The sequence below is a fragment of the Oncorhynchus tshawytscha genome, linkage group LG26 (assembly GCF_018296145.1).
Source record: "Oncorhynchus tshawytscha isolate Ot180627B linkage group LG26, Otsh_v2.0, whole genome shotgun sequence".
NCBI lineage: Eukaryota > Metazoa > Chordata > Actinopteri > Salmoniformes > Salmonidae > Oncorhynchus > Oncorhynchus tshawytscha.
Window position 1 is genome coordinate 24,050,949 of NC_056454.1, and position 12,942 is coordinate 24,063,890.

At 45.5% G+C, this 12,942-nt stretch overlaps 1 protein-coding gene across 1 annotated transcript in view; it reads right to left on the bottom strand.

Annotated features, from left to right (window-relative positions):
* si:dkey-100n23.5 (cyclic AMP receptor 4) overlaps nucleotides 1-12,942 on the bottom strand; it is a 76,169-nt gene that overhangs the window by 37,515 nt on the left and 25,712 nt on the right. The window contains exon 5 of the mRNA XM_042306348.1: nucleotides 7,758-7,840. Within this exon, the coding sequence (XP_042162282.1) occupies nucleotides 7,758-7,840 (83 nt within the window). The remainder of the gene's footprint in view (nucleotides 1-7,757; nucleotides 7,841-12,942) is intronic.

The following is a 12,942-nucleotide window of genomic DNA, read 5'->3' on the forward strand; positions in this document are numbered from 1 at the left end:
AACCGCAGCTCAAAGATCTCCTCCCTCGTTTTTCAAAGCGAAGAAAGGAGGTGGGAATTTCTGCCTGGCCAGGGTGTGCACTGAGACACACACACACACACACACACACACACACACACACACACACACACACACACACACACACACACAGCTAGCCTGAAGCATATAAATCAGATCTCTATGGAGAGGGTTGTTAAAGACCCACATCTGAAGCATAGACAGACATACTTCCAACATGAACACTCTGAGGACAAGTCAGAAGCAGAAAGTGAAATATTGAGCTGTGGGAGTCATTTGGGACTAAGACACACACCCACCCACCCCCACACCCAAACACAAAGGGGGCAGGAGAAAGACAGAGAGAAAGAAGGAGACAGAGGTTGCAGGTTGATACTGCGATATGATTTCAGTGTCATTCCCCCACTTAGGGAGATGGTGGATGTCTTGTGTGTTATGATAGCGAGCCACAAGAAAGCAGGGGAGGCTAGAGATATAACACTATGAATAACTAGAAGTGCTTCCCAATCCCTACTTCCATTTACCACAGCTGGTGCCAAATTAACACATTTAACAGCCTGTGTTTGGAACAGATGAAAAATGTGTGTGTGAGGGTGAAGGCACAAGTGTATAGTATGTTGTGTGGGAGTCCGTGTGCATAATAGCAATGGATCAGGGCAAAGAGAAGGGGGGATGAGTGGGGACGGAAATAGACAGAGAGATAGGTAGTCGGGAAGAAAGTGATAGAGATGAGAGAGAAAAAAAAGAACAACAGAGTGTGAAAGCAGTACAAGAGAAAGGGACAGCAAGATATTGAGAAAAGGAGAGAGAGAGAGAAGGAGAGAAAGAGGTGCTTTGGCTGCTGCCCTGGGCCCTCTCTCTAAGCCCTGTTTAGGAGGCTTTGGAGCTCAGAGAGAAATAATCCCCCACTCAAACACACACAGCCAAGTCACACACAAACAGAGCTCAGACACACACACACAGCCTAGATAAACCACGGAAAGCCAAGATGTGCACACACACAGAGTCTAAACACACAAACAGACCCTATATACACAAAGTGTGTGTGTGTGTGTGTGTGTGTGTGTGTGTGTGTGTGTGTGTGTGTGTGTGTGTGTGTGTGTGAGTGAGTGAGTGAGTGAGAGACACTATAGAATCACAACCATGAAACATACACAAACACACACCCACACTTTGGCTGTCTGATCGGTGTAGCTCCCCTACAGTAGAGCATAGCGACATCACCACAGCACCGTGACAAGCACTTTGCACACTCTATCGCTTCACAGAGGAGGGAGGGAGGAGAGAAAGAATATGAGCCAAAGGGAAGAAGTGGGGTGGAGGGTGGGGGTGCAGTGGAGCAGAGAGAGAGGAGCTAATGAAGGAATAGGCACTAGGGAGATAGAGCAGGTAAGGAGGGAGGTAGAAGACGAGAGTGATTTATTTATCTCATTCTCTCTGTTCTCTAGGAAGGCAAAGAGAGGGAGAGTGAAGGAGTGGAGGAACGAGAGATAAGTAGAGAGGGAATGGAAATGCAGGAGAGGTTGAGAGAAAGAAGAACAAAGAGATGTGAGGGCTAGAGTAGTGGGAGAAGGACAGAGAGGAAGGAGGAGGGAAGAAGGAGGGAGAGAGTGAAATAAGAGAGGAGAGCGGAGGGTTAACGGATAGCGGTCTGGGGTTCGCGCAGGATGCAGTTTGTCATCTTCATCAGCTGACAGCGGGCGCAGAGGGAGGGAAGGAATGGGGAATGGAGGGATGAATGGGTGGGAGGGGAAGGGGGAGGGGTGACTCAGAGCCTTTGAGAAATGTTGACCCTGTATTTGACCCGCGTCTCTGTCTACATCGCCGCGACAACACGCGGAGCCGCCGCAGATAATCACTTACTAACCCAGACCTGTCAATCACACCATCCCCCTGGGAGGAGGGGAGGAGAGTCTTTTAATTTTAAAAACTCATTATCTAACCAGTCACAAAGTTAAACAAAAAAGACTGAGGGACAGAGAGAGGGAGAGATTGAGGAAGAGATTGAGGGACAGAGAGAGGGAGAGATTGAGGGACAGAGAGAGGGAGAGATTGAGGAACAGATTGAGGGACAGAGGGAGGAAGAGATTGAGGGACAGATTGAGGGAGAGATTGAGGGAGAGATTGAGGAAGAGATTGAGGAAGAGATTGAGGGACAGAGAGAGGGAGAGATTGAGGGACAGAGAGAGGGAGAGATTGAGGGACAGATTGAGGGAGAGATTGAGGGACAGAGAGAGGGAGAGAGAGAGAGAGAGAGATTGAGGGACAGAGAGAGGGAGAGATTGAGGGACAGATTGAGGGAGAGATTGAGGGAGAGATTGAGGGAGAGAGGAAGAGATTGAGGAAGAGATTGAGGGACAGAGAGAGGAGAGATTGAGGGACAGATTGAGGGACAGAGAGGGAGAGATTGAGGGACAGAGAGAGGGAGAGATTGAGGGAGAGATTGAGGGACAGAGGGAGGGAGAGATTGAGGAAGAGATTGAGGAAGAGATTGAGGGACAGAGAGAGGGAGAGATTGAGGGACAGAGAGGGAGAGATTGAGGGACAGAGAGAGGAAGAGATTGAGGGACAGAGAGAGGGAGAGATTGAGGGAGAGATTGAGGAAGAGTGAGGGACAGAGAGAGGGAGAGATTGAGGGACAGAGAGAGGGAGAGATTGAGGGACAGAGAGAGGGAGAGATTGAGGAAGAGATTGAGGGAGAGATTGAGGGACAGAGAGAGGGACAGAGAGAGGGACAGAGAGAGGGAGAGAGAGATTGAGGGACAGAGAGAGGGAGAGAGAGATTGAGGGACAGAGAGAGGGAGAGAGAGATTGAGGGACAGAGAGAGGGAGAGAGAGATTGAGGGACAGAGAGAGGGAGAGATTGAGGGAGAGATTGAGGGAGAGATTGAGGGAGAGATTGAGGGACAGAGAGAGGGACAGAGAGAGGGAGAGATTGAGGGACAGAGAGAGGGAGAGATTGAGGGACAGAGAGAGGGAGAGATTGAGGGACAGAGAGAGGGAGAGATTGAGGGACAGAGAGAGGGAGAGATTGAGGGACAGAGAGAGGGAGAGATTGAGGGAGAGATTGAGGGAGAGATTGAGGGAAGAAAGGGAAGAGAGAGGTAGAGAAGGAGGGAGAAAGAGATGGAGAGAGGGAAGATTGAGGGACAGGGAGGGGAGATTGGGACAGAGAGAGGGAGAGATTGAGGGAAGAAAGAATGGAGGTAGAGAAGGAGGGAGAAAGGGATGGAAGGTGGAACTTTTACCATCAGGGCTGGGTTGGGACGGAAAGGTGGAACTTTTACCATCAGGGCTGGGTTGGGACGGAAAGGTGGAACTTTTACCATCGGGGCTGGGTTGGCGCCCCCCCCTTGGGTTGTGCCGTGGCGGAGATCTTTGTGGGCTATACTCAGCCTTGTCTCAGGATGGGAAGTTGGTGGTTGAAGATATCCCTCTAGTGGTGTGGGGGCTGTGCTTTGGCAAAGTGGGTGGGGTTATATCCTTCCTGTTTGGCCCTGTCCGGGGGTGTCCTCGGATGGGGCCACAGTGTCTCCTGACCCCTCCTGTCTCAGCCTCCAGTATTTATGATGCAGTAGTTTATGTGTCGGGGGGCTAGGGTCAGTTTGTTATATCTGGAGTACTTCTCCTGTCCTATTCGGTGTCCTGTGTGAATTTAAGTGTGCTCTCTCTTTCTCTTTCTTTCTCTCTCTCGGAGGACCTGAGCCCTAGGACCATGCCTCAGGACTACCTGACATGATGACTCCTTGCTGTCCCCAGTCCACCTGGCCGTGCTGCTGCTCCAGTTTCAACTGTTCTGCCTTATTATTATTGGACCATGCTGGTCATTTATGAACATTTGAACATCTTGGCCATGTTCTGTTATAATCTCCACCCGGCACAGCCAGAAGAGGACTGGCCACCCCATATAGCCTGGTTCCTCTCTAGGTTTCTTCCTAGGTTTTGGCCTTTCTAGGGAGTTTTTCCTAGCCACCGTGCTTCTACACCTGCATTGCCTGCTGTTTGGGGTTTTAGGCTGGGTTACTGTACAGCACTTTGAGATATCAGCTGATGTACGAAGGGCTATATAAATACATTTGATTTGGCTGTTACAGTGACCGTATTGCCGCCACACCAGTGGTCATTAGTCATGACCGCATTCAAATTCCACGTGACCATTGAGTCACGGCAACTGCGCTCTGTAAATAAATGACACTGATGGGCGTTAGTAGTGTTTGCAATCACAAACACACACAAACAAATACACTCCTCCAGGAACTAAAAATCACAGTTGGGAGAGTAAAACTAATTGACTAATTGAAGTGTTCAAACACAAACACACAGTTTGCCTAAGGCACAAAGCTCTGTGCTCTTTAGAATCAGAATCTTTCAGCAGTCTATTTATGAAGGCAGAGAAAGGGAGAGGGGTGTTTGAGGGCAATGGAAAGAAGAAAAGATAGAGGGACAGAGAGATAAAGTTGAAGTAGAGGTATCGGGATGAGATTCAATTTACATAATATGTACATCCACTTTTCAATTTACATTAGCAACGGGAATGTCACGAGCTGAGAGAGGGTTCGAGTGATGTTCTCGCTTCGAAGCTCAAATCTACCGTAAATGTCACAGGTAGCCAGTAGGTTAATGGCCCTGCTACACTACAGCCATCGGGCGTCCGGCCTTCATCCATTGAGGAGATGCTTCCTTTGAAATGAATAAAAGCTGCTATGCGTTGTGCTCGTGATGCATCGCGTCCAATTGCAGCGTCCAAGCTCAAGGATCGCTATTGATGGCTGACACGTGCGTTCACTCTAGCATTCTAGTGAATATGGCCTCGACTATACACCACTGGTTATTTTACTGACATTGATGAAGTCAAGAAGCTACTAGCTAGCAGAAACTCTAGCTAGCAGAAACTCTAGCTAGCAGAAACTCTAGCTAGCTACATTGACGATGTTCACAATGTAAACAAAAACAACTTAAAGGATAATTTAGCACAACCACTAGCAACAATTCAATGAGTAGCTTTGTGAAAACTGGACCAAAGCTACTGTATTTATGCATAGTCGATGAAATACATTAAAGATGCTCTTCCACTCTGCTCTCAAACAGCATGCTTCGTGTAGCAGGTAGAAAATGACTGATGGCGACGCGACACGTGTAGTGTAACTGAAGTGGACGTATGTAAACTATTCAAATAGCTAGCTATGCAAGCAACTTTTCATGCATCTCCCATATTAGAGTCTTGATTAATGCAACAAAACCATAAAACAATCTTAAAAATTGCAACAATTCACAAGCATGGTTTATTTTCTCGTCCATGCACAAATTTAACTGCAAGACAATAACACAGCCAAAGTGGCACAGCTGGTAGCTAGATAACGTTAGCTAACAACATTTGCAACATTTGTAACTTCCAGCATAGCAAAAATATAAATTGTAACCCTCTCATATAAATATAAAGTACAGTAACATTATCATACAGTGTCATACATATGATACAGAGCTACAGTACCAGTCCAAAGTTTGGACACACTTACTCATTCAAGGATTTTGCTTTATTTGTACTATTACTACATTGTAGAATAATAGTGAAGACATCAAACTATGGAATCATGTAGTAACCAAAAAGGTGTTAAACAAATCCAAATGTTTAATATTTCAGATTCTTCAAAGTAGTCACCATTTGCCTTGATGCCAGATTTGCACACTCTTGGCATTCTCCCAACCAGCTTCACCTGGAATGCTTTTCCAAAAGTCTTGAAGGAGTTCCCTCATATGCTGAGGACTTGTTAGCTGCTTTTCCTTCACTCTGCGGTCCAACTCATCCCAAACCACCTCAATTGGGTTGAGGTCGGGGGATTGTGTAGGCCAGGTCATCTGATGCAGCACTCCATCACTCTCCTTCTTGGTCAAAGAGCCTTTACACAGCCTGGAGGTGTGTTGGGTCATTGTCCTATTGAAAAACAATAGATAGTCCCACTAAGCGCAAACCAGATGGGATGGCGTATCACTGCAGAATGTTGTGGTAGCCATGCTGGTTAAGTGTGCCTTGAATTCTAAATAAATCACTGACAGTGTCACCAGCAAAGCACCCCCACAACTCCTCCTCCATGCTTCACGGTGGGAACTACACATGCAGAGATCATCCGTTCACCTACTCCACATCTCCCAAAGACATGGTGGTTGGACCCAAAATTTGGACTCATCAGACCAAAGGACAGATTTCCACCGGTCTAATGTCCATTGCTCAGGTTTCTTGGCCCAAGCAAGTCTCTTCTTCTTATTGGTGTCCTTTAGTAGAGGTGTCTTTGCAGCAATTTGACCATGATGGCCTGATTGATGCAGCCTCCTCTGAACAGTTGATGTTGAGATGTGTCTGTTACTTGATCTCTGTGAAGCATTGAATTGGGCTGCAATTTCTGAGGCTGGTAACTCTAATGAACTTATCCTCTGCAGCAGAGGTAAATCTGGGTCTTCTTTTCCTGTGGCAGTCCTCATGACAGCCAGTTTCACCATAGCGCTTGATGGTTTTTGCGACTGCACTTAACTTTCAAAGTTCTTGAGATTTTCCGGATTAAATTAACTTGTCTTAAAGTAATGGACTGTCATTTATATTTGCTTACTTGAGATGTCTTGCCATAATATGGACATGGTATTTTACCAAATAGGGCTATCTACTGTATACCACCCCTACCTTGTCACAACTGATTGTCTCAAATGAATTAAGAATTAAAGAAATTCCACAAATTAACAAGGCACACCTGTTAATTGAAATGCATTCCAGGTGACTACCTCATGAAGCTGGTTGAGAGAATTCCAAGAGTGTGCAGAGCTGTCATCAAGACAAAGGGTGGCTATATATTTGTATTTATTTATTTGTTTAACACTTTTTTGTTTACTACATGATTCCCTATGCATTATTTCATAGTTGTGATGTCTTACCTATTATTCTACAATGTAGAAAAACTGTGGAATGAGTAGGTGTGTCCAAACGTTTGACTGGTACTGGTAGGTAGTAAGCTAAACAAAATGTTTTTATCCTCCTCACAAACTAACTTACTCGCTAAGTTAGACAGCTAGTTAGCTGAATCACAGCTAGATTTCTTTTCAGCCTACCATAGAACAAACCATGCCTCATTGAATCAAAATACATGAAAATAAGCAAATTGAGACTGAAAATGTTAATTCACTGGGCAGTTAATGCTTGCGTTCCTGCTTGCTTTTAAATTAATTAAATTATGGTGTTCTGAGATTCCCTTAAAGTTACAGCACCAACTTCTGAGATATGGTCTTTTACTGCAATTTCTGACCAAAACTCAATAAAACAAGTCACTAATATTAAGAAATGCCGATACATTTCAGCTGTTTGAAAAACATTGCTCTGTCATTTATACTGTAGGAGTGATGGGCTCAACGAGACAATTCCCGTTTACACTGCCCTGCTTGGAGGGGGGCAACTGTCAGGCAAGTGTTGTGGGCGACCTCCGGGGGTAACGGTCGAGATATGAAAAGTGTGCATGTTTACGTTACATTAAAACTGCATCCTGCACTCAGGATTTTTTTTATATCTCTGGAGAATCTCCTTAAACTCTCGGCAATGTATAAAAAAAAAGGCCTAAAAGGTGACAGGAGGATAGGAGTGGAAGCCAAACGTGTGACTGGACATACAATAGGGATGGAACCAGACATGCTTAAAATGCTGAAAAAGACACACACAGTCTCGACAATGACAATCTCTGGTTCGTCTGTGTGTGTCTTACCTGTTGATGAGGGGGAACAGAGACACCAGGAGATAAACGGATGGATACCACTTCAACGGCTTTATCTCCTCAGCCAAAGACACCTGGAGAGACAGAGATAGCGTTTAAATAAATACTTCACACACATACTATTTCAGAGGACTGATAGATAAAGTCTAGATTTTGTATCAAGAGGAGACTGACAGTTGGCCATTTCCTATGGGAAAGAGAAAGAGAGAGCCATCTCCCTGGCAACATCAAAAGTGCCAACACAAGAGGTTCTGTCTCGTGTCAGCACCACCTGGTGTTTCACATACGTGTGCACGCACACAAACACAGTTTTGTATCGCTATACTTGTGGGGACCAAATAATTGATTACCATCCAAAAACCTATTTTCCGTAACTCCTAACCCTAAATCTAACCCTAACCTAACCATAACCTTACCCCATACCTAACCCTAAACTTAATTCTAACCCTGACCCTGACCCTAACCCCTAAGCCTAAAATAGCATTTTTCCTCATGGGGAACATGCAAAATGTCCCCACTTGTCCCAATTTTCTTTGTGAGGACTTCTGCTACCCACAAGGATAGTTAAACAAAACACTACACACACACACACACACACACACACACACACACACACCACACACTGTTGTGTTACTCTGTGAGAGATCATAGGAAATCTACACCTCCAGGGATCAGACAGGGAGAAAAGGTGTGTGAAAATGTGTGGGGAAGACAAAAACAAACAGAATCTATGTTTGTTTATACTTAGTTTAGCTGGATATGTGCGCCAATTGTTCCTTTAATGAAAAATCAGTGTTTCCACGTGAACTAAATGCAGAGAAGTAGAGACACATCTGACAAGGAATTTTAAATGACACTGCCAATCAAATCAGATAAATGAAATGAAAATGATTAAAACAAACAAAATAATGATTTCATGAATTGTAAACTTTAATATAAATGGCAAGGGGTTGGAAGTTCTGTGGTGCAAAGCTTTGACACACTACTTCAGAGGAGAGAAAGTCTAGATTTTGGATACACAGGAGACTGACACAGTTGGCCATTTCTTATGGGAAAGTGAGAGAGAGATAAAAAGAGAGAGAGCACCATCTCCCTGCCCGACATCAAAAGTGTCAACACAAGAGGTTCTGTCTCGTGTCAGCACCACCTGGTGTTTCACATATATGTGCACGCACACACACACACACACACACACACACACACACACACACACACACACACACACACACACACACAGGGAGAAAATGTGTGTATAGTTGTATGTGTGTGCAAATTGTTCCTTTCATGAAAAATCAGGGTTTCCAGGTGAACTAAATACAAAGAAGTAGAGACACTTTTGACCAGATCGGACAACGAATTCTAAATTACACAGCCTATAAAATCAAATAAACGCAATTAATAAGATTCTAACAAAAAAATGACATTATTTAATGAATTCTAAAACTTTGCTATAAATGGTAACGGTTTGGAAGTTCCCTGGTGGAAAGCTTTGACAGTCCGTTATTCAATTCCCGGTAGACTGAGGACTGTAGCTGCCGGAAGTAGACAGGGCCCACAATCGATTTGCTGCTGAATTGCTTTTTTTCTCCTAAGTACGCGGGGAGTCTGGCCAGCGCCCCTCCTCTCTCTATTTCTCTCTCTCCATCTACAAGGACACACACACACACACACACACACACACCACCACCACGAGGCAGACCCACGAGCCTCCAGACTCTTCCAACCAGGCAAAAAATTAATTACTCACTAGCTAGACCCCGAGGCGTGCTCGCGCTAACGCACGCCTTTTAAACAATTCAAATGAAAATCACGAGAGCCCCCCGGTGGTATTTGATCTCGCCTGTGTGTGTGTGATCTCGTTGGTGGGGGATTTTGGAGAAAAAGCTTCTAAGCTCCCACAGCGTTGCGGTACATTTTCTGCATAAATAAATGGGATGCGGGTTTAGCTGTTTAGGGATCGATTCAATCAGAACCGCTTTAGCCAACATCCGCATAGCGGTTGTTTAGACGGTGTCGGAACTGCGTTAGAGCCGTCCTGGCATTATACCTAAAGTGGACATTGCCAATGGCTGCATGGAGTCGCATTAACAGAAATCCCATGCAGCCTTGTTAACAAGTTGGAAGACTGGAATGTGAGATGTAATCTACACCTCCGCTAGGATGATAGAAGTAATCTACACCTCCGCTAGGATGACAGACGTAATCTACACCTCCGCTAGGATGACAGACGTAATCTACACCTCCGCTAGGATGACAGACGTAATCTACACCTCCGCTAGGATGACAGGCGTAATCTACACCTCCGCTAGGATGACAGGCGTAATCTACACCTCCGCTAGGATGACAGACGTAATCTACACCTCCGCTAGGATGACAGGCGTAATCTACACCTCCGCTAGGATGACATGACACGTAATCTACACCTCCGCTAGATGACAGATGTAATCTACACCTCCGTTGACAGACGTAATCTACACCTCCGCTAGGATGACAGACGTAATCTACACCTCCGCTAGGATGACAGATGTAATCTACACCTCCGCTAGGATGACAGACGTAATCTACACCTCCGCTAGGATGACAGACGTAATCTACACCTCTGCTAGGATGACAGACGTAATCTACACCTCCGCTAGGATGACAGACGTAATCTACACCTCCGCTAGGATGACAGACGTAATCTACACCTCCGTTAGGATGATAAAACCCCTTATTTAGTTTAATAATTTTTACATTTGAGCATAATTATATCTATACAGCCTACACTTTCTCCTTCCGCACTTCTAGCAGGAGTGGGCGGGTGTGGCTTCGTGACAATGATTACAAGCGCAGCTACACACCAATTTGACTACTCCAACGCAGTTCCACCTCCGACACGCCAAAACATCCGCTATGCGGGTGTCTGTTATCACCGGGTAACGCTTGATCTGATTGAAAACAGGCAACTTAGTCAATGTGAAAAATGTGCGCTGAGCCTGGTGACCGACCTTAACATATGGGGCTAGGCATCTCGATGTCTCTACTCCCCACTCTACCTGACACTGTCTCAGGCATGACCAACTAATCCTAAACCCAGAGGTCTTGTTGTGCTGGAGCACACACACACATTACCATGAGAAAGACGAAGGACGTGATACTCCACCAACCACAACACCACCTAGGTTTTTAAATCAAACACCAGAACTTGTGTTAAAAGATCTTCCATGTGTGTGGTGTTTTTAATCACAGCTCTCGCGTGTCAGAGGCCTGGTGCTCCTCGGGAGCGGAGGATAATGAAACAGTAATTATGCGCATGGCTGAGAGTCTGATGGCCCTCCGTTAATGACGCACATTAGCCACAGTAATGGGTAAATCCATTTGAATTCAATCACTTTTTGATAGCACCCCTTTTGATTTGAACGAAACCTTCCATACATATTTGCCTGTTGCAGAAGTGATCAGAAAGTGGCTTTTTGGACCTGAATGACAAAACATTAAAGAGATGAAAGTGCTCAAAGTTGACCCATTTTGCATACCCCACCATACCATAAAACATCCATGTCTTCATCACAGGAACATATAAACGGTAGAGATTGATATAATACCATTTGAAAGTCGAATTTGAATTGTATTCCCTTTTTAGTACATTTATCAGCCAAATCCTGACACCCACCAAGACTCTAGAGCATATTGTGTCTCAACCGATGGTGGCCACAACACAAACACCAACGATTATGTAAAGTATGGTCTAAGCTACAACATATGCAAATATGCGTTGTTAGATAATTGACATTAAAAGGTAAAAACAATGTCATAACTTGTATTAACATTTTTTTTGTTGAGAAATTATACCATATTTTGGCCACCTGTGTGTCAGCTTCAAAATGATATCAAATTCAACCGTTTATCTCTTCCAGTGATGAAGACATGGATGTCTCATGGTAGGACGGGGGATGCAAAATGGATCCACTTTGAGCACCTGTATCTCCTGAAGGTTTTGCCATTCAGGTCCAAAAAGGCACTTTCTGACCACTTCTTCCATGGGCAAACATGTCTGGAAGGGTGCTGTCAGAAAGTGATTGAATTCAAATAGATTGACCCTGTTAAGAGCTTCTCTCGCTCTACCACACATGGAGCACAGAGAGCCAATGTAAAGGCGCACAGAAGAAGAACTGGGCCGTTCGCACTACCCTCTGTAGTGCCTTGCGGTCGGAGGCCGAGCAGTTGCCATACGAGGCAGTGATGCAACCAGTCAGGATGATCTCGATGGTGCAGCTGTAGAACCTTTTGAGGACCCATGCCAAATCTTTTCAGTCTCCTGAGGGGGAATAGGTTTTGTCGTGCCCTCTTCACGACTGTCTGGTGATGTGGACGCCAAGGAACTTGAAGCTCTCAACCTGCTTCACTGCAGCCCCGTCGATGAGAATGGAGGCATGCTCGGTCCTCTTTTTCCTGTAGTCCACAATCATCTCCTTTGTCTTGATCACGTTGAAGGGAGAGGTTGTTGTCCTGGCACCACACGGCCAGGTCTCTGACCTCCTACCTATAGGCTGTCTTGTCATTGTCGGTGATCAGGCCTACCACTGTTGCGTCGTCTGCAAACTTAATGATGGTGTTGGAGTCGTGCCTGACCTTGCAGTCGTGGGTGAACAGGGAGTACAGGATGGGACTGAGCACGCACCTCTGAGGGGCCCCTGTGATGAGGATCTGCGTGGCGGATATGTTGTTACCTACCCTTACCACCTGGGGGCGACCCGTCAGGAAGTCCAGAATCCAGTTGCAGAGGGAGGTGTTTAGTCCCTGGGTCCTTAGCTTAGTGATGAGCTTTGAGGGAGCTATGGTGTTGAACACTGAACTGTAGTCAACAAATAACAAATTGGAGTGGGTCTAGGGTTTGCTCGCAGTAGACGTCCTGGTAATCCGTCTGGCACTGTGGCCTTGTGAATGTTGACCTGTTTAAAAGGTCTTAATCCCATCGGCTTCTTCTCTGCGGAGAGCGTGATTACACAGTCTTCCGGAACAGCGTTATTTGCCTCGAAGTGATCATAGAAGTAGTTTAGCTTGTCTGGTAGGCTCGTGTCACTGGGCAGCTCTAGCTGTACTTCCCTTTGTAGTCTGTAATGGTTTGCAAGCCCTGCCACATCCGACGAGCGTCAGAGCTGGTGTAGTATGATTCGATCTTAGCCCTGTATTGACA